Source organism: Paroedura picta, chromosome 9, assembly GCF_049243985.1.
Source record: "Paroedura picta isolate Pp20150507F chromosome 9, Ppicta_v3.0, whole genome shotgun sequence".
NCBI classification, from domain to species: Eukaryota; Metazoa; Chordata; class Lepidosauria; order Squamata; family Gekkonidae; genus Paroedura; species Paroedura picta.
In genome coordinates, this window is record NC_135377.1 from 36591748 (window position 1) to 36619067 (window position 27320).

The following is a 27320-nucleotide window of genomic DNA, read 5'->3' on the forward strand; positions in this document are numbered from 1 at the left end:
ATTAAGGTTATCCTGTATCCTGATTCTGTCTTCTGTTGTGTTTGCTACCCCTTGCACAGGGGATACTTTTACCTTTATCCTACTGATGTTGCTTTAAGGGGGGCTAATATCTGTAGTTGGGAGATATGTGATTCCAGGAGATCGTCATGCCCTACCTGGTGACTAGCAATCCTAGAAGGAGAGAAAGAAGCAGAAAAAGGGGAGAGGCTATGGGGGCTTTCAGGAAAGGAAAAGAGAAATAATGGGGAAGGGGAAAATGAGATGCCTCTTGGAGTAAACACACACAATCTGTGTCAGCACTCCCACAGCCTCCCACAGGCAGGCAAGGACTTGTGGGCACTCCTACAACCTCCCACAAGTCCTTGTCCACAAGTCCTTGCCTGCCAGTTCCTACTTGTTAAATTCTATTTCTGAATTGAGAATGACTCAGCATTTTAAGAGATTAGCTGAGCAAGAACACAAGTCTCACCTCAAAATGTAAAATCTGCAATTTTAGAATCCATTCATCCTTTGTAGCAAGGTTTTTTCCCCATTATGATGGTATGATTTATATAAACCCATTAAAATGAAATCAGTGGGTCCATGTTCTTTTTCAATAAAATGTTGTACCAAAGGACACAATTGTTTTGTAAAATATGTTACTTCTATTATCAGGTATTGGTATTTTAAATTTTCTAGACATCTTTCATACAGATACTTTATAGAAAGACCATCCGATGGCATCAATAACCCTTTGTGAGTAGCATGTTATATAGTTGTTTAAGACATCTTTTTGTCAAAGGTATAAATTAAACTTTTTATGTTTTGAGTTAGATTAGATTAGAATATGTCCACATTTCAAATGTCCTGTAATGGTTAGTTGAAAGTTCTTAGGAACACAAGTATTGGTCAGCTTGGTGTAGTATTTAAGAGCGGTGGCTTCTAATCTAGTGAGCCAGGTTTGATTTTCCACTCCTCCACATGCAGCCAGATGGATAACCTTGGGCTAGTCACAGGTCTGATAGTGCTGTTCTCACAGAGCTGTTCTCTATCAGAGCTCTCTTACCTGCTTCACAAGGTGTCTGTTGTAGGGAGAAGAAGGGAAGGTGATTGTAAGCAGCTCTGAAACTCCTTCAGGTAGTGAAAAGTGGGGTATAAAACCCAACTCTTCCCCTTCTTCTTCTACTATGAACCAGTTTGTATTTTAAATTAAATGTTCTTTTAAAAGAGATTTTTTCTTGCAAAGCAGAACATCATTTAGCACATTCCAGTTTATATGTACGCTTTTTAACTGCATAATGTCATGATTATAAATCAAACTGACACTAATTCTCTCGAGATGTGTTTTTGTTATTCATCAATAAATCATCTCTTCTACAGGCTACAGCTTGAAACAGAACTGAAGCATATATAAAAATTCCTCCACTGAAAAAGGCCAAGAAAAACTTGTTTGCTTTTACTGGAATTTTTAATCATTCATTATTTGTAACATGTTAAAGCATACATATCTATCTATCCACTTCATAGTGCTTCTTGTGTTAAGAAAACACTAAAGTATAGAAAACACTAAATAGAGTTTAAGAAAACACTAAACCAGGCCACATTTGAATGGCTGCAAAAACCTTAACAGATGAAAACATTACATTGCTAAAAGAGTGACAGGTCTGCCGTAGTCTTCTAATAAAAAATAGGTAATGTCTCTATATGATCTCTATTTTGGAGCAAAGGAAGAATTAAAAGATGTCTAGGCTCAGAAAAGTATGATAATCATTCAAAGGTCATGTGATCCAGAGTTGTCTATACTTCCTACACCACAGTTGCAGAGAATGGTATCTTAAAATACCTTCCTTGCAAAACTCTCGATGATAGAATTAAAAATAATTCTGGAATACTGAAAAAGACCCAAACCTGAATCCCAAAATTAAATTACCAGAGCTGAATACTGATATTTATACACTTCTGTTTGGACCTCCTGAGATGGAAGCTTGATTTGCAGAGGTTGACCAACTCCACTGCAGTTCAGGGAATGCAGAGTCAGAAGAAACCCTACTCACTACTCATCCAACACACTGAGGCCCAGAGAGGCAGGATGAGAGACAACCAATAATAAAGGGTACCCAGGATTGCCCAGGGCAGATGGGGCAGTGAACAAGCCCCACAGTGAACAAGCTGGCTCACCTGATTGGGAGCTGTGAAGGTGGTGTGGACAGCGGCAGCAGTCGGTACGGGGTCTTCCCTTGGCTGAATGAGGCTGGGAGGTAAGAGGCCACCTGCCCAACCCAGCCAGCTGCACCACTCTGAGGTAGAAGAGGAGCCAGGCTTGCTATGAATTGCAAGAGAGACATGCCCCAAACTCACAATGCTGAGCAGTTCCCTGGGATCATTTCAGGTGAGAAAACAGCACAGAGAATTCCCAATCCCCACACTCCATGGCCCCAGTCCTATTCAGATTTCCATATACTGAGAATCTCAATATGGGTCTCCCAGTTCTGAGTGACTGGGCCATGAGGTGGTCTTGTAAACAACGTGTCATATTCAGCCTCTAACATTGGCAGAATTGACACTGAAGTTCTCCTTCAGCATCCTGTAACCATTTGAATCCATTTTTCATGGGAGGCAAACAGTCTCCATTGGCCTCCTTCCTCTGTTCTGTTCCTGGCACTTTCCACAGAGGCACCAGCAGTTGCTAACACGCTTTGTTGACGAGGACTCTGATGGCAAAATGATTCAGAGGGTGGAGGGGAAGCCTCCTCCCCTTCCACATCCCTGGCTGTTGTTCCTGCCTTCAATGGCCCCTCCCAGCCCAGTGCCAGAAAGCAGCTGCACTTCCCACCTTCTCCAATCCTAGGACCCCATTGAACAGTCCTACACCCTCCCCAGTGATCTTGTGTGGCAGAGTGACAGATGTGCCACACCCATGTCTGCAGGGGCTAAAAAAAACAACAACAACATTTGTCTTTCTCCAACCTCCACCAGCACCTGCAAAGCATGCACTCATCTATGCTGTCACAGGAGGAAAGAGGCCCATTCCCTCCCATCAGGGAGAAGCGGCAGGGAAGCAGCAGGCCGCTCCAAGAAAGACTCCCCACACTTGGCATTTTGTGGCTGAGACATCAAAGCAGGCCATCCTTCAAGACCTGGCTTTCTCTCTCTGGTGCCATGGTCTGCGCAGGAGTGTCAGGGAGGGTTGGCGTGGCTGGGCCAGTCTGTGGTGGAGGGATGGCAGCCCACATAACAGTGGCCCCACTTTTCCATTCCCTTTCCTTTGCTGTGTAATCGATGGATATGCTCTGTTGATGGATGTGTTCCGGCCATGTGTGTTTCAGATGGGGTATGTATGTGTGTGTGCTGTGAAATTTGTGGGAACACTTTCTTCACTTGTGTTGTGTGGCTAGGGTGCCTGCCAAGCTGCCATGGGGTTACTTTGGGCTGCCCCTTTCAAAACTCTGGGTCAGCCTTTTGCTCCTTCAGAACCTGCCTTTGCAGATTGCGGAGGTGGCTGTGGGGGAGATGATTGCTTGCTTCCAGTATTGTGTGTGTGTGTGGGGGGGGAGTCTGCGCAGATGAGGTTTCCCTGTGAATCTGATGTTAATGGTTTGTTCCTGAGCTGTTCCATAGGCTCCTGTAACTGCAGCTGTCTTTTGCAGCAAGGGCACTGGGGAGACTGGGGGGGGGGCTGTAAGTGGGTCCTCAGAAATATAATCCATCCCTAACTTGGAGAGATTCTAGAAGAATGGGTGACAGGGCGAGGTTCCCTGTCGGTGTAGTTTGCAAAGCTTGCAGGGGATCTATTCTATACATTTCTGAATCTGTACCTGACATTTCCTTCAAAAGCACTGTCATCTTTTGGGGGGGGGGGGTGCAAAACTTGGACCCAGAGCTTCCCCAAAGAAAAGTGGACTTTAAAAAGAGAGTATCAGAAGGAGGGGAAACTGGATTGAGAGAGAAGACACTGCTTGTATTTGCTAAATGGGCAAGTCCAGTAGTTTTGAGGCCATGGTTCTCCCAGCTCCCTTACTTTATTTATTTATTTATTTAGATTTATATACCGCCCTCCCCGAAGGCTCAGCAAGTACCCCCTTGTCATTTACCATCCTGCTCTTGGTAAACCACTGGAGCTATCTTACTTGTTCACCTGCTTGCCTACCTCATGCTGGGGAAGGAGGGACAAGGCACAAGGGGAAGATGAGACTCCTAGTGAATAGAGATTTCACAGTGCTGCTGGCTGTCTCAGAGCAGGCTCCCACAGGGGCAAGCCTGAGCGCCCTCCCCTCCCCTCCCCTTGCCAGTTAAACTGTTCACACAGTGATAGATTCAAATGGGTAGCCGTGTTGGTCTGAAGTAGCACAACAAAATCAGAGTCCAAGAGCACCTTTAAGACCAACAAAGATTTATTCAAGGTGTGAGCTTTCGAGTGCAAGCACTCTTCCTCAGACTAATGATGGTTGTTCGTCTTGCATGCATGCGCTCAAAATAAATCTTTGTTGGTCTTAAAGGTGCTCTTGGACTCTGATTTTGTTGTTCACAGTAAGTTAAGTGTTCCTGCGTGAATATGTCAGGTAAGATGTACTTCTAGTTTATAAGTAAAATTTCTTTAGATCATCTTTGTAATTTGTTTGAACAGCATATTTTCCTTGTAACCGGTAAATATGGAGGATTGGGGATAATATCTTAACCTTTCCTAGGATGTCTCAACAAGATATAAAACAAGATCAAGTCCAAAGACCAATATATTATTCACAATGGATGTGAGACATTTCCAACTGCTGGGAAGGATGAAATAAAAAACCTGGCATAAGATGAAATGAAGAGCCTCTTGTGGCGCAGAGTAGTAAGGCAGCCGTCTGAAAGCTTTGCCCATGAGGTTGGGAGTTCAATCCCAGCAGCCGGCTCAAGGTTGACTCAGCCTTCTATCCTTCCGAGGTCGGTAAAATGAGTACCCAGCTTGCTGGGGGGTAAACGGTAATGACTGGGGAAGGCACTGGCAAACCACCCCGTATTGAGTCTGCCATGAAAACGCTAGAGGGCGTCACCCCAAGGGTCAGACATGACTCGGTGCTTGCACAGGGGATACCTTTACCTTTACCTTTACCTTTAAGATGAAATTATTTGGGGTATATGTTTAAAAAAACAAAACAATTGTCTTGTAACCCTATGCAACTTCAGAATCTTGCGATTTCATCTTAACTGTGTGCAAGTGCAGACCTGCACATGCCAGGAAGAAACTCGCTCTCTCGTCTCCCAGCAAGTACAAAACCGGACTCAGCGTGCCTGACAGCCCCGTCTTCAGAGCAACGACCTTTCCTTCCTCCCAACTCGCATCAAAGGCTCCGGGGGGGGGGGGGGGGCGGCGTCTTGCGAGCACTCTCGCCCGCCCTGCCACTTAAGGGGCCACCCCGCCGCTTCGGGCTGCGTGTCGGGACAACCGGGAAGCCCCGAGTCGCTCTCCCTGCTCTCCCCGGGAGCCGTCGAAGAGGAGCGGCACGCGCGGTGAGTGAGGAGCGCCGCCGCATCCAGGCCAGCCGAGCAGGAGAGAGACGCGCCCGCCGGGCCGGGCCGGGCCAGGCGCGCTGAGTGGCTAATCCCCCTTTGTTTGTCGAGCGGCGCTCGGCTGCTCTTGCTGCCTACGTCGGAGGCACACGCGTGCCCTTAAGGCACCTGTCGCCCTGTGGGTGGGACGAAGGGAAGAACGGCGCGCGGGGCAGCGGAGGCCACACTGTTCTCTAGTCTAGCTAAATGTATTGTTTTTGAAGAACGGCCTAGAAACGTCAAGGGAAACATCTGGAATGAGATTTTCAGGCCACTTCTGGGGGGGGGGGGGCAGAGCAGCGCTGAGAGTGAAGGGAGGTGTTCCACAGGCGGTTTCCAGGTATGCCTGTGAACTAACAGCATTTGTCCTTTTCAGGGGGGCAGATCCCTTCAGTCGAATCATGACCACCATACGCGCTGTCTTCGAGGCCCTCCGATGTATAGTTTTGTTCATCTATTACTACTTGGAGGGCCTCATCATGAACTTCTGTTGCTCTCCTAAGAATGTTGCTGGGGAAATAGTACTTATTACAGGATCGGCAAATGGAATTGGAAAACAGATGGCTTTAAATTTTGCCCAGCTTGGTGCCATTCTGGTCCTCTGGGATATTGATGAAGAAGGTAACAAGGAGACAGCTGCACTTGCCGAAAGGAAGGGAGCTTTAGCCGTCTATACCTACAAGTGTGACTGCGGCAAACGGGAAGAAGTTTATGCAGTAGCAGATCAGGTAAGAAATACACGGGCATTGGATTATGAATTAAATCAGCCTTGTGCAATGACAATCATTGCATCAAGTAATGAATTAGAATTATGAAAATATCCGGATGGCCCAAAGCAGAATATTCAGGATAGAATTAGGAGTGGGATTTACTTAATACTTATTCAGTTTTCCATTTCAAAGTTGTAAAAGCAGATAAATATACCAAAACAAAAACAAAACCTGTAGCAATAGTACCAATCAGACACAAGTAGAATATACAGATCAGTCAATGAAGCCTCAATCAACTGGATGCCAAATGGAAAAGTCATTTTTAGTAACCATTTCATAAATCCAGGAGAAAAGTGACTTTTTAACTTCTTGGGCAGGATGCCCTTGATAAGGTTTTTTGCTGGCATTTCGGTTGGCATCTGGGTTCCTAATGGGAATAGATCAGGCCATGAAAAGCTCTGGAATTTACCTAACATCTTGAATGTGCCATAGAAGCAAAGAGTATCTAATGTAACCAACACAGAACATGTTCTATATGAATAACCTCCTCACACTCGCTAGGAAAATGGCAGTTGCATTCAGCACTAACTATATTGTTTGATTAAGGCGGGATTTTACGGAAGTGTCCATTAGTGTAGGTAGGTCAGAGAATATAACTGCACCAAGAAATGAATCAATTCCATGCACCACATATAATTTGTACTATTTAATGACAATACAAGCCTGTACCCAGGAGCACCCAAGGCTCTTCCTCTGATGTCACTCATTCCAGAACACAGGTATCCCTCCAGCACATCACTTGCATCTTATCTTGTCTGGATTCTACTTGATCAAAGCTTCCAGGCGTTGGCTTGGCACAGAAATCCCTGTTCCCAGTTGCTTGTTAATGAAATACAGAACTGGTTTCATCTTCACATTGGTAACATCGAAGTACGAAGCTAGAGATGGTCTCACTCAGCAGCTTATTACATCTGTTAGGCCAGCTGTTCCACCGGGCTGTGCCATATCTCATACAATAAGTACCAGGTAAATGATGCAGTGATAACTTTTTGAACCCTGCAGAATGACACCAACAACAAAAATCCTTTCAAAAGTATTATTTCAAAAGATGTAGAGAGATCAGATAAATTCAGCTGGGATGTACAACTGTAGTTCATATTCCTGTATGTTTCAAATTATATTAATATTTACTTAATATTTACTTAATATTAATTTCATTTTGCTTAATATTAATTTCATTTTGCTATAACTTCAGAACTGTACAAATTGGTTAAACAACCCCTTCCTCCAACATAACAAAATAGTACTAAACAGACACAGGTTGAATACCCAGAACAGTCAGGGCCATTCCACACAAGCACTTCTAAATTGTTGTGGAGGGATTTCAGCCGAAGAAGCCTCACTTATTCATTCCTTTTGCCAGTTTAAGGGGGGGAAATGGCAATCGTGACGCCGGAAGCTCAGGTGCGAGTGCTTAGGGAGGGACATTCTTGCTACTGCTACATTGAGAATGCACATGTCTTTTTTGGATGTGTTGCAGGGTGTTTTCAGGAGTTAAGCATTTTTTTGTAGTGAAAAATGCTACAACGAAGCAATTTTTTCAGGAGTGTTGCAGGAGTGCTGTGGTTTGTGTACAATGTCGTACGTAATATTTTTAAAAATAGCGTTACACAATGGTAAGATTTCAGCAACATTAACGCTATGCGGATTGGCCCTCGATGATACCCTAAATAACCATATGCCAACTAGAAAGGGATTTTTAAAATAACCATTAAAAATATCCAGGAGAGAGGTGATTTTTTGCAATCCTTTGTGTGACAGAATCCCTTCAATAAGGCTTTATAAACCAGGGTTTATATGGGAATAGGTGATCCTTCCAGTATGTAATCTGAAGACCATGAAAGGCTTTGAAATGTACATGCCCAGCACTTTAGCTGCCTGGGAGCCTTCAAATGTAACCTTTGTATTACATCTCTGTAATATGGAGATCAGTTGTAATTCCAGGAAATCTCCAGGCTCCAAGTTGAGGTTGGCAACCCTAATTATAGGTAGTTTCACTCTTTAAAGCTTACAGTTTTCTATTAAATTATGTAGGAATGGTAGTAACCTCATATCTTTAAACCGCTCCTGTGGAGTGGAGTAAATAAAAGGGTAAGGGCTGTTTGGGAGGAGTTAAGGCGGGCCCTGTCCGGGATAAAAACTGCATGCCCTCCGAGTGTCCATCCCGGGCCAAGCCGCCAATGGCGGCTCCCCATTGGCAGCTTGGCCTGGCCTCACCTGGCCAGCTGAGGACTCACCTCGCAGATTGCATTGGCAGCCCGCGAGTTAAGTCCTCTGGAACTGGCACTCCTCCATCTTCAGAAAGGAGCAGGGACGCCGCGTCCTTTCCCACCCCAGGGACCCTGGCCATTGCCTGGAGAGCTACATCTGTCACCGCCTCCTCCTGATGTGCTCCCTCGCAAAGCGCCTCCCGATCCGCCCCCCTCCCACTTCGCCCACATGCCAGCCGCTGCCATTACCTCGCGCACTGCTGAGCCCGTTGCTCGCCGCCTGCCCACGCTCCAAAGATGGCCTCATGCCTGCAGCCATGGCACTGACGCCGCCTGATGCTGCGCCCAACCACCTCATGCCTCGCCTCTGGCCCGCGCCGCTGGGAGCACCCCATGTTGGTACACGCTGCCACCAGACACGCTCACTTCGCCATTGCCGCCGCCCGCACCTGCCCCAGCGCGCACACCGGCCCATGCTGCGGCAAGAGCCTCCCGGCGCTTCGTCACGGGGCGGCGGTCGCACCTTCCACCTCCTGCCACCTGAGCGGCCCACCACACCGCCGCCACCACCACATGCTCCAGGATCGACCCGGCAGCTGTCTCCTGCCCTCCAGGTCGCCCGACGCCAGTCCCTTCCTCAGCTCCAGGTAGGCCGCCTCAATGGACCAGTCGCACCGCCTCAATGGACCAGTCGCGCTGCCTCAATGGTGGCCCTGCGCTCCAGACACCCGTAGCGCCCAACTCCCCAGCCCGGCTAGCACCCGCTGTATTTGCCCTACAGCGAGCTTACTTTCTAGTAAAGAAATAATGCTAAATATGGTGAGGGTAGCTAGAATTATCTGTAACATAAATAAAGCTGGACTGGGGTGGAGAGAGGACTTAGGACTCATCACATACCTGATTGGCCATCTGCCCAACAAATGGTCAGTCAGGTAGGCTGTCCTGGCAATAGCTGCATCCTCCTCCAGCTTCTTCCATGTGGAACAAGTGCCAGTATGCTGCCCTAGCTAGCCATACCCAGTAGCAGCTGTCTCGGAGAAGCCTGGGCAGCAAGCCCAGCTGGAGCATAGTCAGAGCTCAGTCCAAGTCACCGGGAAGTACAGTGCAGAGCAAGGCAAAGAATAGTCGAGCAGTCCCAAAATCAAAGTCCAAAGAATCCGATAGTCAAACAAAGCCAGTTCACTTTACCAATTCCGTAGTCAAGAACGAAGCCAGGGGTCAGTTGCCAGAGATCAACCAGACGTTCCCAGGAGCAGAGCCGGTCCGGGGGGGGGGTAGTTGCATAGATTGCATCCACGCATGATAAGTCATTTCTGTCTTCCTAAATGCAGCCCAGTTAATTAGCTGCACCTGGGGGGTGACTCACCCATCCTCCCCCAGAGCGAACCCTCTTGGGGGAGGGAGGCAGCCACCACCAGCATTCCCCCCACCCTGAGCACCTCCAGCCACAGACTCACTAGGCGTCACTAGGGCTGTCCAGGTTGTGGAGGAGGGAACCTGCCCCCGCCAGCATTCCCCCACCCCACCCCAAGCAGCCCCACCACAGCTTTGTCAGGCCTTAGTGGGCCTGCCTGGGTCGGAGTGGGGGGGAAGCTATCGCCCATTTTATTTTCGTACAACGGACTTTTTTTGCTAGTCTACCCATATATCTAGAAATCTCAATATGTCACAGGAAAAAAAGGACTGGTTGGTGAAATTATGGGAAATAATTAGGATAGTGTACCTTCTGTGCAGCAGAGGTCTATGAAATTAGAAAATGGAAATATGTTGGTGTTCCATAATGATTTACCTTTTACTAAAAGACTAGTAATTCCTTAATGAAAGACCATTAGTAAGATCATTATATTATAAGCAGTTAAACTAGCACAGAATAGTGATAACATATGTACACGAGGAAAACAGTAAATTAAATCACAGAAATCTTAAAAGAACATAATGTTTCACATTTCATTTTTTGTTTGATTTTGTTTTAGGTTAAAAAAGAAGTTGGAGATGTTAATATTCTAATCAATAATGCAGGTATTGTGTCTGGAAAGAATTTCCTTGATATTCCAGACAATAAAATGGATGAAGTATTAGATGTGAACTTTAAGGCACATTTTTGGGTAAGCATTTTCTTTTTCTAGATAAACAAGGAACTAATTTGAATTCTTATTTTTTAAAAAAAACCAATAATGAATTATTGGAATTTGACTAGTCAGGCCTGGCCCCAATAAATCCTCCCTCAAATAATAAATAAGCTTGGAAAGGACCCTGCCCCTTCCCTCAGCCTTTTAACTCACTGAAACTGTAGACTGTGGTTGCCTAGCAACAACTACCAAGGGAATCCATTGCATAAAGCTACAGGTGCTCCTTTTATTATTTTTGGATTTTTTAAACTACATTTTTTAAAGATTTCACATGTTCCTGCAAACTGAAGGTCCTTTTCAGATTGTAGATGTTGGTAGTGTTTGAATATGCAAAGGAGCAGTGCATCAGGTTGCTTAAAGAATAAAATATTTTTATTAAGAGAAACAATTTTGTATAGAATGAGAAGGGAAAGACCGAGCACGCTGCAGTCTGACTGTCTCTGACTAACATTCTGTCTATTCTGGAAGCAAGGAAGAAGGAAGTATGCTTCAAGGCATACTTGTATGCTCCTATTCTGACTTTGCTAAATACACAACTCACATGCTTTTGAATCATGCACATTACAGATCTTGCATATTTTAACAGTAGAAAGCTATGTCATGCCCCTTCACAGCTCCAATGATCAGATTAAAATAAACAAAGATATGGCCACAATCCTTATCCATGTTTCCTCTATATATTTGTGAAACAGCCTGTGTGGGGGGGGGGGGAATGTGTCCAGCTGTCCAAGTTGGAATAGACCCCGCAGCTCCTGCCTCCGTCCCTGGACTCTAGCCTCTTTGCTCTCAGACGCTTCAGTGCCTGGAGCCAGCAGCAGGTAAGGGGAGAGGGCCCTGGGCAAAGGGTCCTGGTGGAGGGCCTACTAACGAGGGCCTCCCGGCCTGCTGACAACCTGCTAAGGAGCTCTATACTAGGCCTGCGAACGGGCTGCCCAGCCCCCACCCACCCCACTTGATCCAGCTGGGAACTGCAGCCCAAAGCCACCTTAAGCTGCCTTAGCCTGGGGCCAGGGGAGGGAACCCTTTCAAGGCCCGTTCTTAGGAACGGGCTTTGAAGCTAGTTAGAATATAAGATAAAAACAGTGTGATGTATATCATTCTCTAAAACAATAAATATAGTCAATTACAGAAATTTTTAGTGTATCTGCTGAAGTTGCATAAATATTCTGTTCGTTTTAACAGTTCTTAAGCTGACAATAAATTAATGCTTTTATTTAGGAAGTACCCAAATGATAATGGAAAATGTTAGTTTATATCCACTTTTTTGTTATTTAAGTAATTAAAATCCAATCACCTTGGAACTGAATCTACTCAAATGTTTTCCTTTAGCTATACTTAACTATGTACTGTTTTCGGGGTCAGATCTGAGGGATTCCATTTTATGATATGCATATATTATTAAGACCATTTCTAGATGTAGGTTCTGCTTTCCAGAAAGTCCACCATTTATGAAAATAGGTATACATTTAAAAACAGCAAATGTCTTAAAACTGTCAATTCAAAACTAACATGGCATAATGATTCTAATCATGTATATCTGCATACTTATCTACAATGTTGGAATACTGTGCATGTAATTGTACAGAGAGCCCTGTTCCATTTCTGTAGCAAAATCAGAAATTATTAAAAGTGTGCCTAATAGTATGACTTTTATATCTGTATCACAGACGTGCAAAGCCTTCCTGCCATCTATGATTGCCTGTAACCGTGGACATTTAGTTAGTATTGCAAGTGAAGCAGCACTGACTGGAGTCAATAAACTCTCAGGTCAGTATACTCTGGAACTATTTGTTATCCATGCAGTACAATAGAGAAACTACAAATGTTCTGATTGGATATATTGTACTTAACAATAACTAGATATCAACTCATGAAAATCAAAAGATGTCTGAACTTGTGGAAGTACATTTCAGGTAAAATATAACCACATAGCTAAAGGATCTTCTGATGTTCAAGCAAACTTGCATTCCTGCTCCCATTCACTTGGGGTCAAAGGGGACTTGCTTGTGGGCATTCTACATTAGATCACTGCCTTGTGCTGGACTACCTAATTAAAAAATATGTCTGTCAGTCAAAGGGCACATTATATGCTGCCTTAGTGGATTTGAAGGAGGCCTTTGATTTGAGAAAATCTTTGGGCAAAATTGGAAATCACAATACACGCACATCCAAAGCTATCAAAGAATTGACTGGCAGGATGACATAGATGCCAATCAAGACGTGACTCAGTTTTGGGGCAATAACGAGGCAACAGCTTTATTTTTACCCAACACCTTGTAGCCAGAGGGTTGGCCTGGCACAAGGAAAGAGCCAAGCAACACATCTACTAGTCATAGAATCATAGAATCATAGAGTTGGAAGGGGCCATACAGGCCATCTAGTCCAACCCCCTGCTAAAACAAGATCAGCCCAAAGCATCCTAAAGCAAGTGTCCTGGGCTCCCCTTATGCCCTAGGTCCACCTTCCCAGCTAGGAGGCCAGATGCCTTGTACCTGGAGCCCCTCCTTCTGTGTAATGGTCAATGGTCATCCACCTCATTTGTCCACTCTTGGCCTTCCCAGCTGGAAAAGGCCAAGCCTGTTCATGAGCTGGTCTCTTGAGACCCCCCCAACCTCAGGGCTCCAGTGCTCAAACTGGTACCGTGGACCAAAGGCTCTTTCTTGTGCCCCTTTAAACGGTATCTGTGACAATAACAATAACTGAAAACATAATGCACACCAATTAACACTAGGGTGGGCAGGAGGGAAGCTGTTCAGGTGGTGATTCAGCAGCGGAGAGGTCGAGGTCCTCCATATGGCACCTTAAATAGGCACCTGTGTGCCTGATGCTGATGGTGTGTGTGCCTTCACAGGTGTGCATGAGCATTGATGGGCCTTTGACGCATGGCGTAAACTACCGGCCTTATTCATTCTCAGCCACACTTTACTGTGTCCAGAGGATTTTATACTTTTTATAATTGCCCTCTTTCTCCCTCTATTTTTCAGACTATTGTGCAAGCAAAGGAGCAGTAATTAGACTTATGGAGACAATTGCTTTTGAACTGCAGGCTGCAGGAAAGAAAGGCATTAAAACTACCATTGTCTGTCCATATTTTGTGAATACAGATTTAATTTTTGGCATAAAAACAACGTGAGTCCTGGATTTTTAATATTCATTAGAAGTTAGAATTCAATAACCTTATTGACAATTCTTTGTGTAAAGACACAGAGCTACTTTATAGATGTCTACTGGGATTTTGAGTTTTTCTTTTTGAATATGAGAAATGAAAACCTATCTATACATTCAAGAGAAGTTAGTCATGCACCCTGGGGAAAAGGGAATGACCTGAATTAATTCAGTTCTTTAGATCCAGGCAAAGTGTTCATACTTGTCCAATGAGTATTTTTCCCCCTGCAGACAGTCCTGTCTTCCTCCAATCTTGGATGTAGAGAATGCTGGCAGAGCAATTGTGGATGGTATTCGGAAGGACAAGTTTTATTTGTTCCCATTACGGAATTTGGCATTTGTTGTTCTAAAAGTGTAAGTATATGTCTTTTCTCTCAGTTCCTTACTCTTACTTGGAGCACTGTTGGATATTCTTAAAAGGTGTGTGTTGAAAGAAATAATGAGATGTCTACACATTAAGCTGCAATATTTTTTTTAAATATTTGATCTATTACATAAAATGAGTACCCAGCTTGCTGGGGGGTAAACGGTCATGACTGGGGAAGGCACTGGCAAACCACCCCATATTGAGTTTGCCATGAAAACACTAGAGGGCATCACCCCAAGGGTCAGACATGACTCTTGGTGCTTGCACAGGGGATACCTTTACCTTTTATTACATTTTAAGATGTAAAATCAAATTCAGTTTCCGTATTATCATGATCTTGGTTGGCAGTGACACATTGGTACTGTCAGGGCATCAACCCTGAGGAGGGCTAAATCTTCAAACACCCCTCTGGGTGATGTTCCTTCTCTAGTCAGACCATCTCAATTGTAAAGCACTTAGTTTCACAGAAAGATCTATTTGAGGCCTACTTGCAGTCATATGCCTCAACCAGAACTTCAGAGCAGCAAAATTAATTACGTTAGCCATTGTTTCACTACAGGTACATTTAAGAATCTTATCAGGCTCCTTTGTGGCTGCCATTTCCATCCTCAATCTCCCTCTAATTTCTTGATGGCAGCCTCTTTTCTGGTTATGGAGCCAAGAGATAGAAAATCTCAAGTTCAATTTCTTCATGATTAATTTAAAATTGTGCAATTCCCCAGTAGTCATTACTATTATCTTTTTAATGTTCAGTTGTATTTCTGCTTTCAACATCAATGGTAGTGATTTCAAGAGTTCAGTATGTTCAGCCAGCAATATCATGTCATCAGCAGACTGTAAAAGTTCTTTCCACCAGTACTGACTTCACCATCTAAATCAGTTTTCCTTATGATATGTTCTCCTGTCCTGAAATAATAGGGATGGGCAAGCTATAAAAAGTATACATAATTTGTGATTCATACTTCTGACAATGTACTAAACGTTTGAAAGGCTTCAGAGACAGCCAAGCTTGGCAGGAGCCTTCTGAACGTTCAGAGCGCTGGGACAAATCCCCCACCCCCACGGAGCGCAGTGGGAAAGCTCCCTATGCTCTGTGGCGGTGCTGCTGGGGCCAAGGAGCCTGGCCTCTCCGTCAGATGGCTATCCAGCCTCTGTTAAAAAATTTCCAAAGATGGAGAACCCACCACCTCCCGAGGAAGCCTGTTCCACTGAGAAACTGCTCTAACTGTCAGGAACTTCTTCCGGATGTCTAGACGGAATTTCTTTTGAATTAATTTCATCCCATTGGTTCTGGTCCATCCCTCTGGGGCAAGAAAGAACAACTCTGCTTCATCCTCTATATGGCAGCCTTTTAAATACTTGAAGATGGTTATTAGATCCCCTCTCAGTTGTCTCCTCTCCAGGCTAAACAGACCAAGCTCCCCCAACCTTTCTTCATATGTCTTGGTCTCCAAACCCCTCACCATCTTTGTTGCCTTCCTCTGGACATGCTCCAGTTTGTCCACATCCCTCTTCAACTGGGGTGCCCAAAACTGAACACAGTAATCCAAGTGAGGCTGAACCAGAGTAAAGCAGTACCATCACCTCCCATGATCTGGACACGATACTCCCATTTGATACAGCCCAAAATCCCATTCGCCTTTTTAGCCACATACTGATTCATGTTCAATGTATGGTCTACTAAAACTCCTAGATCCTTTTCGCATATGCTACTGCCAAGACGAGTCTCCCCCATCCTATATTGGTGTATATGGTTTTTCCTACCTAAATGCAAAACTTTACATTTGTCCATATTGAATTTCATTTTATGCAGTTTAGCCCAGTTTTCGAGCCTATCAAGGTTATCCTGTGTCCTGATTCTGTTGTGTTTGCTACCCTTCCCAGTTTCGTATTGTCTGCAAATTTAATAAGTACTCCCTCTAATCCCTCATCCAAATCAGTTATAAATATGTTGAACAACACAGGCCTCAGGACAGATCCCTGGGATACTCCACTTGTCACTCTTCTCCAAAACAATGCTGAACCATTAACAAGCCTCTCTTCCTCCTGTAGGGGTAGCACAGGGGAAAGCACTGGCCAGTGTCTTTCCCAATGGGGAGCGATGCTGGCTGGCTCTTTCAGCCTCCACCCCTGGGTGCAAATACAAGGTTCAAGACCTCCCCCCCCACCTCTGGTGCAGAGAGAAGCCTCTCTGCAGTCTGCAGGGAACCATTGGGGCCAAAAAGCCAACCAACACCTCTCCCTGTGCTTAGAGGCCCTGCCAGTCACTTTAACCGCCCCCCACTCTGGCTTCAGGGAGATGCTTCTCTGTGCCTGCTTTCTTTAAATCCTTCCCCCAAACCACGCCCCTACCTTGCGCCCAGTGCATTCCTGAATGCACCAGGGTTTACTTCTAGTTACTAAAATATTATTATTACATACACATAGAAGAGATAGATAAAATAATCCTGACATCTTTTCTCTGCCAGAGCTGCATAGTGATTTGATATTGGTATTTTGTAAAGGCGGATGTCTTTATTTGGAAAATAATCATCAATCTTCTTTTGTTTACTGGCTGTCAATAACTCTTCCTCCTTAGAGTCACCATTTCTTCTTCGTTTATTTCTGCCCATCTTTATCATTTTAATGACAATTTTCCTAAGGAGCCACAACAGAATTGTTGTTGTTGTTAGGTGCGAAGTCGTGTCCGACCCATCGCGACCCCATGGACAATGGTCCTCCAGGCCTTCCTGTCCTCTACCATTCCCCGGAATCCATTTAAGTTTGCACTGACTGCTCCTGTGATTCCATCCAGCCACCTCATTCTCTGTCGTCCCCTTCTTCTTTTGCCCTCAATCGCTTCCAGCATTAGGCTCTTCTCCAGGGAGTCCTTCCTTCTCATGAGGTGGCCAAAGTATTTGAGTTTCATCTTCAAGATCTGGCCTTCTAAGGAGCAGTCAGGGCTGATCTCCTCTAGGACTGACCGGTTTGTTCGCCTTGCAGTCCAAGGCAGTGGTCGCCAACCTGCGGGCCGCGGGCCGGTGCCGGGCCGCGAAGGCCATGGCACCAGGCCGCGGCTCCCTCTCCCCGCCCCCCCTGCAGTAAAAAACTTCCCAGGCCGCAAGCTTGCGGCCCGGGAAGCTTCTTACTGCGGGAGGGTGGGGAGAGTTTATCAGGGCCGGGCCGCGCATCGCCCTGCCGGTCCCCAGCCTCAGAAAGGTTGGGGACCACTGGTCCAAGGGACTCGCAAGAGTCTTCTCCAGCACCAGAGTTCAAAAGCCTCAATTCTTTGGCGCTCAGCCTTCCTTATGGTCCAACTTTCACAGCCATACATTGCAACTGGGAAGACCATAGCCTACCTCCATTTCTTCCCCATCTATTTGCCAGGATTTGAGAGGGCTGGATGCCATGATCTTCGTTTTCTTGATGTTGAGTTTCAAGCCAACTTTTGCACTCTCCTCCTTCACCCGCATCAACAGGCTCTTTAGTTCCTCTTCATTTTCTGCCATTAGGATGGTATCATCTGCATATCTGAGGTTGTTGATATTTCTTCCTGCAATCTTGATCCCAATTTGTGACTCCTCTAACCCCACCTTTCTCATGATGTGCTCCGCATACAAGTTAAATAGGCAAGGCAACAGTATACAGCCTTGCCGAACTCCTTTATCAATTTTGATCCAATCAGAATACAATGTCCCAATAATTGTGCCTAGTTTCAGCTGTGCCAAAACAAGGTTTGAAGATGAGACTTCTTGTCTGTGAGTTCTAATTAATGAGAGTCAGGATGTTGCTGTATTCTGCAGGTGGGTGGGACGGAGGCGAAAACGCAAGCCGTCTGTTGATTTTTATATGCTGGCTCATACCTTCTTCTCCAGAGTATGGGTTGCACAGCAAAACAGTCAGATGTTCTGACACACCTATATCTTTTACATATTCTTTTTTGTCAAATGGATTGATGAACCATTAAATATTTTGAGTTAGGTTGTAACACTCACAGTGTCCACATTTAAAATGGCCTTGGGGCAAACCTGTTCATGGGATGGTTCCCTTGTAGATTCCTGGGAACAAATGTGTTGTTATGGACAACTGGATGTTCTTTTTAAAGAGGGTGTTGTTTTCTGTTGCAATTGTTGAGTGGCCAAGGTATCAAAACATTGATGAAGCTACATAGTTGGGTTGGGGTTTTGTTTTATTTTTGTTGGGGATTGTCTGTTGATTGTGAGTAATTTAATTGAAAAATTGAAAAAATTGAAAAAAATAGTATCATCAGCATATCTACATACAATAACATTTCACAGCCACAAGATAGGCTGATTTCAATAATACAGGCATAACTACAAGACTTGACCATCTACTTCTTGGTTAAACGTGATCTGAATTGCACCAGCATTTGTAAGCCACCTTGACCCACCATCTAACAGTATGCTGCTAGAGCAAATCTGGGATATGTGGAGTATAAGTATTTCAAATGGGTTTTTTTTCCTCCTCAGATTTCTTCCCAGAAAAGCACTTTTCCTTCTTGCAGAGTATTCCGGAATGTACGAAAGTATGGCTGACTACAAAGGTCACAGAACTAAGGAAAGGAACAAAAATGACTGATACAGAGCCAGCCTGGTATTGTAGTCTCAGAGCATCAGGCTATAATCTGTGAGACCCAGGTTTGAATCCTCTCTCTGCCATGAAAGCTTACCGGATGACTTGAGGCCACTTACTATTAGGGTAATGTGCAGTGGCATCCAAATCGGCTGTTCCAGGCCGACACAGCCAATGCAGCGCCATGGGGGGGGGGAGGTGAGGGCGCCAGTGCGTAACTCAGCGTACACACGCAGCCTGCAGCGCTGGCTGTATCAGCCTGGAATGGTCGATTCTGACGCCGCCACATACAACCCTAGTCACTATCTTTCAGTCTTGTTTGCATTTCAGGGTTGTTGTGGGGATAAAGCAGAAAAAGGGGAATGATACTGCAAGCTGCTTTAGACCTTAATATGGCGCATTAACATTAATTCCATAAATAATGTATCCTATGCTAATAACAAGCTTCTTACTTCGATAGCACAACTTGGTCACTGGTGTCATTAATTCCTGGTCTTTTTTAAATATTCATTTGTAACTTCTTTGTCTTTCTCTTGCTATATAAACATTTAATCTTTATACACACATAGATGATCTCTACTAAAGGAAGTTAAGGTCTTTTTGTCATATTTTTCTTTATTTAATAGTGAACTGTTATCCATATCTCATTTCAAGTAAAAAGCCTGACACAGCAGCATAGTCTATACCTAAGATCTCAATGCCAGCACTAACCCACGTCTCAGTACCCTCTGCTTCCTCCACAGAATGGACATATGTAAATGGAAAGTCCCTCATCCAGAAAGAGAGAGAGTCTAGATCATTTCTGCATGAGAAATCTGCTCCTGGACAGCCTCTGGTTGCTGGTGGGTTTTAGACCTATTATGTACGGGGGGAATAATGCACATTCGGGGTGAAATGGCGGTGACTAAAATCACCAATAACGCACGGTGCCGGCTGCAACCGGCCGCAGCTTCGGTGCATGCCACCGAAAAAGCCGCGTTAGCGAAACGCAGAAGAAAGCGCAGCTTCCGGGTGACCGGGGCGCAACCAGAAGTGGCACCAGGATCGCCGCGTGCATAATCGATTACTCTGGGTTTTGCCGCCGTCGCGCCCCGCCTCGTGCATAACCGGTGTGCTTCGCATCTTCCACCTCCGCGTTTTCCATGTGACCCGAAATCGCAGTTTCGGCGGCCGTGCATAATGGGCCTTAGAGCTCCCTCCACATGATATCAACTGCATTCCAAGGCTGTCCAGGGGCTGGCTCAAGTTTTGACCAGATTTGCCTCTGGATGAGGGAAATCGCATAAAGTGGATTTACCACTTTTATCTTGCATACCATCAGTGAGCAACTAGTGAGCAACTAAAGGCAAGCCCATACGGAGGGGAAAGGTGCAATAGACTCTGTAGCGTTGTCCTGCCCTCACACCCACCCTCTCCTCTCCATTTCCTGCTTCCTTTTTTTTTTTAATGGTGTGGTCCATTTTGCAGCACGACCAGAAAGCTACATTGTCAAAGGTAAAATAAAATAATCTTTATTTCACTGTCCTTTTGGGATCAGGGAAGCAAAACACAGTCCCATTTGTGTTTTTTGGAGCTGGGAAATAAAAGGGGAAGGGGGGGCAGTTGATCAAGCAGTTTTCTCTCGATCATCCAGGCATGCATGACCCTTGTTTTAAAAACTTCCATTTACACAAAATGATTTTTTGGCCTCCAGTTTCCCATGTGCAGCCTAATGTTGGTCCTCAAAGAGAGGACTCCACAGAAGTTGACTCAGCTTTTGTCCAAGTTATATCTAACTTGGATCTAACAGGATCCTTAGCATTTTGATTGGAACAGGAATAATTAGATCATTTGAAAAGACACAGAAAGAAGGGAGGAGGAATCCAAAAACTGATTTAATTAGGAGTGGCCTGTTGATCTCCATGGAGGCTTGCTTTGCCCTGTGCTATGCTTGGTGTAGTGGTTAAGGGCGGTAGCTTCTGATCTAGCAAGCTGGATTTAATTCCTCACTCTTCCACATGCAGACAGCTGGATGACCTCAGGCTAGTGACAGTCCTGCTTGAGCTGCTTGCACAGAGCAGTCTCTCAGAACTCTCAACCCCACCTACCTCTCAGGGTGTCTGTTGTGTGGAAAGGAAGGTAAAGTTGTAAGCTACTTTGAGACTCCTTTGGGTAGTGAAAATCAGGATATAAATCCAACTCTTCTTCCTCTTTTTTGGCCCATGCCTGCCCATACATTGTAATTACAGAAACAGAAGGGTGGGACTCAGTGAAAAATACAGAATAGTAATAAAACCAAAGGACACCTATATGGTAATACAAAACCACTGAAGCTAGCATAGCCAATAGATAGACAAGGAGTCTTCAGCCAGGAACCTGGGCATGATCTTCAACACCTCCCTCTCCATGGAGGAACAGATCACAAGATTAGCATGGCTAGTGTTCTTCCACCTGCACCAAGCTAAGTTACTAGCACCCTACCTGGCCCCAGAACACCTAGCCACAGTGATCTGCCCTGAGCCATATGGAAGGGCGGTATAGAAATAAAATAAATAAATTTAAAAAATAAATAGGCTGGAATTCTGTAACTTGCTTTACATGGGCCTACCCCTATCCCTGACCTGGAAGCTACAACAGGTGCAGAACGCAGCAGCCAGGGTTCTCCCAGGAACACCTTGGCGGGCTCACATCCAGCCCATGCTCAAACAGCTGCACTGGTTATCAGTTGAATTTTGTATCAGGCTTAAGGTTCTAGTAATCACCCTTCAAGGCCATGTGCAGCCTGGGCCCTCAGTCCCTGAGGGACCGCCTCTCTGCCTGTGCCCCCCAGAAGACATTATGCTCAACAAAAAGTTGGTGATCCCTGGCCCCAGGAAGGTTTTCCTGGCCTCAGTCAGAGCCAGGGCTTTCTTTGTCCTGGCTCCCACCTGGTGGAATGAGCTCCCAGAAGAGATGAGGGCCCATCTGAAATTTAAAAAATGCCACAGGACCTGCAAAATGTAAGCTTTTCCACCAAGCTTTTGGTTGAGGCTAGTGAAGCAACTCCACCAATCAGATCCCAGAGGCCCCTTCCACCACCAACTATGTCTTGTAGATGGAAAAACTTGAAACTGCAGAAAAGCAAACAATGTACAACCACTGAGTTGTGGGGCTGAAATATTCTAATTTTCAAGTGTTGTATTAAATATTTTATTGTTACACATCCCACCATTTTGAAATGTTATATGTGCCAAATATTCATTGTACTGTATTATGAAAAACTTCTATTTTAAACCAGTGTGAGCTGCAGGGGAGGACAGTATATAAATTATAATAATAACATAATAATAATAATAATTTTTTTTCTTTAATAAGCAGCATTCGTTAATGATTCCCTATGCATTTTGCTAAGCAGCACTTTCTCAAGGGATTCCAAAATTGAAAATCTATACAATAGGATATAATGTACATTCTTCAGTTCAGTTCAATATCAAAGTAAATAAAAAAGGGTTGTATGTTACATTCAATCATGAAAACATTGGTTGGCAAAAAAACCTACACAGAGGGTTTCTCAATTACTGCCTCTGTCAGCTTTTCTCAACTTCTTTACCATTGAGAAACCCATGAAATATTCTTCAAGCTTCAAGAAACCCTAGAAATGGGATCTCCGGGTCCCAGCTGGAAGCCAGCATTCCTGCCACTGTTCAGGGATGTCAGCCTCCAGGTGGGACCTGGAGAACCCCAGAAAGAAAGCTCCTCTTCAGACTGCAGAGATCTGGAGTAAAGAGCTGCTTAGGACAGGGGTGTGTGTAGCACTCCCTTCCCCCCCACACACATACACAGAGAGAAAGAACACAGAAGACAAGCATTCCTACCTTCTCAAATTGCAAATGTTATTAACCACACAATCACCTCTCCATGTAGGAAACACCTGTCTCCCTCCTGGGATTTCTCTGAGAAGCCATTGGCCAGAAGGTCCAAATTTAAAAGAAAGAATCCCATAACAGACAATGAGCAAATAAAAAAAGACCTGCACCATCCTCCTGTAACAGTTGTTCTGCTTGTGTTCTAGCTAAACCTCTTTAAGACAATGGCAATTACTACAGCTTAGTGTAGTGGTTAAGAGCAGCGGCTTATAATGTGACTAGAAAGCAAGCCCATTGTAAAAGAGATACAGCGGGCGCTAGTGGGCAGTGGGTGGGTGCAGCAAGGTGAGAGAGGAAGGCAGGCAGGCAGGCAGGAAGGAGTAAAGGGATGGAGGGGAAGGAGGGGGAAGGGATGGCGAGGGGGGTGAGTTTGGGGGGGTCCGAGGGGGAATAGGTCGGGGTAGAGATGGGTGGTTGGGTGGGTGTGGGTGGATGGCAGAGGGTGGGCACGGGGTCCATGGGGGAGGTGGAGGGCTGGGGAAGGTTCCAGCCAGGTCAGGAAGCACAGCCGCTGTGTCAGTGATGCGAGCGGCGTGCGGGCCAGGTCCGCAGGAGGGGGTGGATTTGTGCAGGAGGGGGAGGGCCAAGGGAGGTGGCCGGTGGGCCAGGAAGCACAGGCGCCACATCAGGGATGTGAGCGGCATGCTCCCCGGGAGGGGGTGGGTCCATGGGGGAGGGGAGGGCTGGGAAAGGTTGCCGGTGGGCCGGGGGGGGGTGAGAGAGACGAGAATGGCTAGGCAGAAAGAGAGGATGGGTGAAAGAGAGTGGCTCTTTCTCGCTGAAGGATGAAAGAGCGCAAGCTTTGAGTGTGTTTTATGCAATTATGTGTTGCGTTCTATGAAGTTGTTAATGTTATTGATTCAATAAAGGAATTTTGGAATTAAACTGGAGGCATTATTATAAGACACAACAATGTGGAGCTGAATCAAAAGATGGAAGATGAAACTTGAGTTCCCCTTGAAACTTATGTTTTGCACTGAACTATGGACTTCTCTAAACAGATAGCAGTGCTATGGAAACTTGCTTTTCTGCACTGAACTCTGAGCTTGTCTGAGATAATGGATAAGCATAAAATAGTCCTCTGAATTACTGAAATAGTCCAATAGCAAGTGTGGAAAGACTCCTGTGCCTGAGAGAACAAAGTCCTCAGCACTGACCTCACATAATTGTGGCCTGTGAAATAGGTGAAAGTGCAAAATGTTCAACAGTGACTTTAAAACTATCTTCAGTCCTTATTTAGGGGTGCATTTCTCTGGGTAGAAGTGGACATGAAAAAGGAATCCCCTGACTGTGGTTTCTTCCTAAGACAGGGGGATGCTTCCAGGGGAGAAAGGGTGCTTGACCTTTGTCTCAGCAGCAAACAACACTGCAAATATCCCCCCATCTGTCAGTTTTTTAAGAGGTGATTTAAGAGTTTAACCAGTTAGATTCTGAAACCAAATCTAAGCCCAGCTGGAGTAAACACACTGGGAAGGAACTTGTCCCAAGGAATTTTACTCCTCCTTTCAGCTAATTTACTGTGTCTAGCAAGGGCCCCCTTCCTTCTCTATTTTATTGATATTAACTTGCAGATCTGGAAATCAAAGCATGCATTTGGTATCATTCTATATTGAGCTATTGCCAAAATGCAATCCATATTATTTCAATACTGGGTGTGTGTAAACTGCCATCAAATTGCACCCAATTTATGGCAACCCCATGGAGTTTTCAAGGCAAATGATCAAACGATCCTCTACAAAGTCTTCCCTGGTGGTCTCCCACCAAGTACCAGCCAATCTTAGCTTCTGAAAAGGAGGGTATCTGGGTATACCAGCAGTATGGTGACCCACAAACCCAAATTTACCACTTTGTGAAACATATTTTCACTAAATGAGACATAGAGATCCTTATCTAACTTCTTCCCATATACACAGACAAGAATCCTACAGATATTAGCGGATACCTTCTTATTTAATCAACCTTGGCTAATCAGCATATTATGAATGCTTACTGAGGTTACTGTAATGTAGGGTGGTACCTTTCACACTTTTATTATTAAGGTAGTAAAAGAATTGCCTCTCCTTCACTTGTCCCCAGGACTGCCCAGAATTTGAAAGCCACACCCACATGGAGATCTGGAAAGGACTGGGGGAAATGGCGTATTACTTTAATAGAGAGTGAAATGGGCAGCAGAAGCAGAAAATAGTTTTATTTGATCATTGCTGAAGATAAACTGACGCTAAAGAAGTAGATAAAGGGGCCAGTTTAAAAGTCGGGAACCCTCCCTAGGGCCAGTCACATAAACTCATTCCTACCCATATGTGCTTCCAGATTTCTAATGCTTCTGCTAGAAGTTGAGACATTTCAGTTTGGGGGTAGAGGAAACTAAAGCTAGAAAAAGTGCAGAGCAAACCTTGGACTGAAAACCAAGATGAAACAAAAGCTTTAGAACAAACATAGATTTTTGTTTCATAAATTAAAAATCAATTTCTTTTAGCTAACCAATTTGATAAAATATATTCAGTATATATAGAGAATTGTTCCATACTGAATGTACTTTCTGTATATTTGGTGGCTCAGCTTGCCAACCTCCAGGTGAGATCAGGAGATCTGGAATTACAAGTTTCAGATGCAGAACTTTACACTTATCTTTATTAAATTGCATCTTGTTCTCATTTGCCCATTTTTCCATTGTGTTCAGATCTCATTGAACTCTGTCTCTGTCTTCCGGAGTATTTGCCAGTCCTCCCAATTTGGTGTCATCTGCAAACTTGATGAGTAGTCCCTCCACCCCTTCATCTAGATCATTAATAAATATGTTAATAAGTCCCGGACCGAGCCCTGAGCCCTGAGGTACCCCGCTACTCACCTCCCTCCAGTCTGATGAAACACTATTGACAACAACTCTTTGAGTGCGGTTCTCTAACCAATTTCCTAACCACCTAACTGTCTGAAAATCCAGATTGCAGTCCTTCAATTTATCCACCAGAACATCACGGGGAACCTTATTAAAAGCTTCACTAAAATCCAAGTAAATGACATCAACTGAATTTCCACAATCCAGCAAACCTGTTACTTGGCCAAAAGGGAAACCAGGTTGGTCTGACAGGATCTGTTGGAGACAAATCCATGCTGACTTCCTTGGATCACCAAATTGTCCTCCAGATGTTTGCAGATCACTCCCTTTAATATCTGCTCCATTATCTTCCCCACAACAGAGGTCAGACTCACTGGTCTGTAGTTTCCCGGGTCATCCTTCCTCCATTTTTTGAATAACGTTTGTTCTCTTCCAGTCCTCCGGGACATCTCCAGTCCTTAAAGAGTTCCCTAAGATGATGGACAAGGGCTGTGCAAGTTCTCCGGAAAGTTCTTTGAGCACTCTCAGGTGCATTTCATCCAGCCCAGTATAATTACACTACACTAAAATTGTAGAAAATCCTAATAAGTTTTAAAAAATAGATAGTGGAATTGTTAGAAGAGGGCCTGCTAGAAAATTATATTGATAAACATTGATTATTGATTTAAAAGCACATGATTTTCTGCTCCAATCTGAAGAATGCTTCAATTCTACCTTTTACTTAAGATACACAAAAGGAGTTTCCTTGTCCCTGTCCCAAGTAAACCTATTGTGTCTGGCTGTGGATCCATTTTGGAACCCCTAGCCATGTATCTATTTATAAAACTATTTGTCCCCACTACTAAATCTTATTTACAAGCCACTTCTGGCCCTGTCTTCCTCCCTATGGAAGTGTCACAGTAATCAATGACGTCAACTTGTGTTCTCCAGTGAAAATATTAAAATATTAAAACTAAGTATGTGGAAGACCAGTGGCAAAATTTTAACTGTGAAACTGCACTCAAAGATACTGACTCTACTATTGCTGATTGCAAGGATTAGGCCAAGCATTTATTTGAAGAATGCCCTTGGTAATTATAAGTTTATTTTGCTTCCATGTGTCTTTTCACAGCTGTATGCTTACCTATCAAACAGTGACCATCTTTCCATATAGAAATGACAGATTAGCCTAGCTGATACAGGTGACACAAGAAATTTTAGGAATAATATGGAATGGTATTGTTGCCTTTTTGTTCATGTCCATGAAGACCCACATCTCCATTGCCTTGCCACTCCCACCAGAGACCAGAAGGTTACTAGACCCTTATCTGGACAGTGATACACTTTCCCTGTGCTGAGCTTTGGAAGGGGCAAGGCCTACAGAAGAAAAACTAGCAGTCCAGAGCAAGAATCGGGCTGCTATACCTAGTAGGAAACAACAAGGCTGTCCATGGAAATCTGGGCCTAGTCTGCACACAAAGGATCATGCACTTTCAATGTGCTTTGGCAGCTGGATTTTCCAGTGCAGAACAGGAAAATCTACTTCTAAAGTGCATTGAAAGTGCATTATCTATTGTGTGCAGACTAGGCCCTGGAGGGGGAGGCAACTTGAGCCAGGGGGAAGCATCTAGTTCAATGTATAAGAAGGTTACTTTCTCCACAAGTTGGCTGAACAGGAGATAGGGCAGGGAGAGGCCCAGCTCTCTCCAAGGCAGCAACAGCTATTCAGAACAGCCACAGCTTAACAGAGCTAGTTCAAAAGATGGCAGGACCTTCAGACAAGGCATGGGAGAGGGAGCAGGGCAAAACCCATCCTCAAAACTGAGAAATAATGAAAAGTAGAGGGTGAAGCAACCTGATATTTCTATTGGTGACCAAGCTTTGCAGTAAAGGTAGTGGT

The 27320-nt window shown here is 44.7% G+C and overlaps 1 protein-coding gene across 3 annotated transcripts; it reads left to right on the top strand.

Moving 5' to 3' along the window:
* Positions 1-5344: 5344 nt before the first annotated feature.
* LOC143844758 (epidermal retinol dehydrogenase 2-like) lies at positions 5345-22934 on the top strand. 3 transcript variants are annotated; one of them, XM_077352362.1, is made up of 7 exons: positions 5345-5469; positions 5885-6236; positions 10462-10593; positions 12285-12384; positions 13602-13746; positions 14014-14136; positions 18619-22934. In XM_077352362.1, exons 2-7 carry the CDS (start codon positions 5910-5912, stop codon positions 18725-18727), a joined length of 936 nt encoding a protein of 311 aa, XP_077208477.1. In that variant the 5' UTR covers positions 5345-5469; positions 5885-5909; the 3' UTR covers positions 18728-22934. The 3 variants fall into 3 exon arrangements, with proteins under 3 accessions (XP_077208477.1, XP_077208475.1, XP_077208476.1); XM_077352360.1 differs by lacking the exon at positions 5345-5469 and having other exon boundaries at positions 5601-6236; XM_077352361.1 differs by lacking the exon at positions 5345-5469 and having other exon boundaries at positions 5604-6236; positions 13602-13743.
* Positions 22935-27320: the final 4386 nt, after the last annotated feature.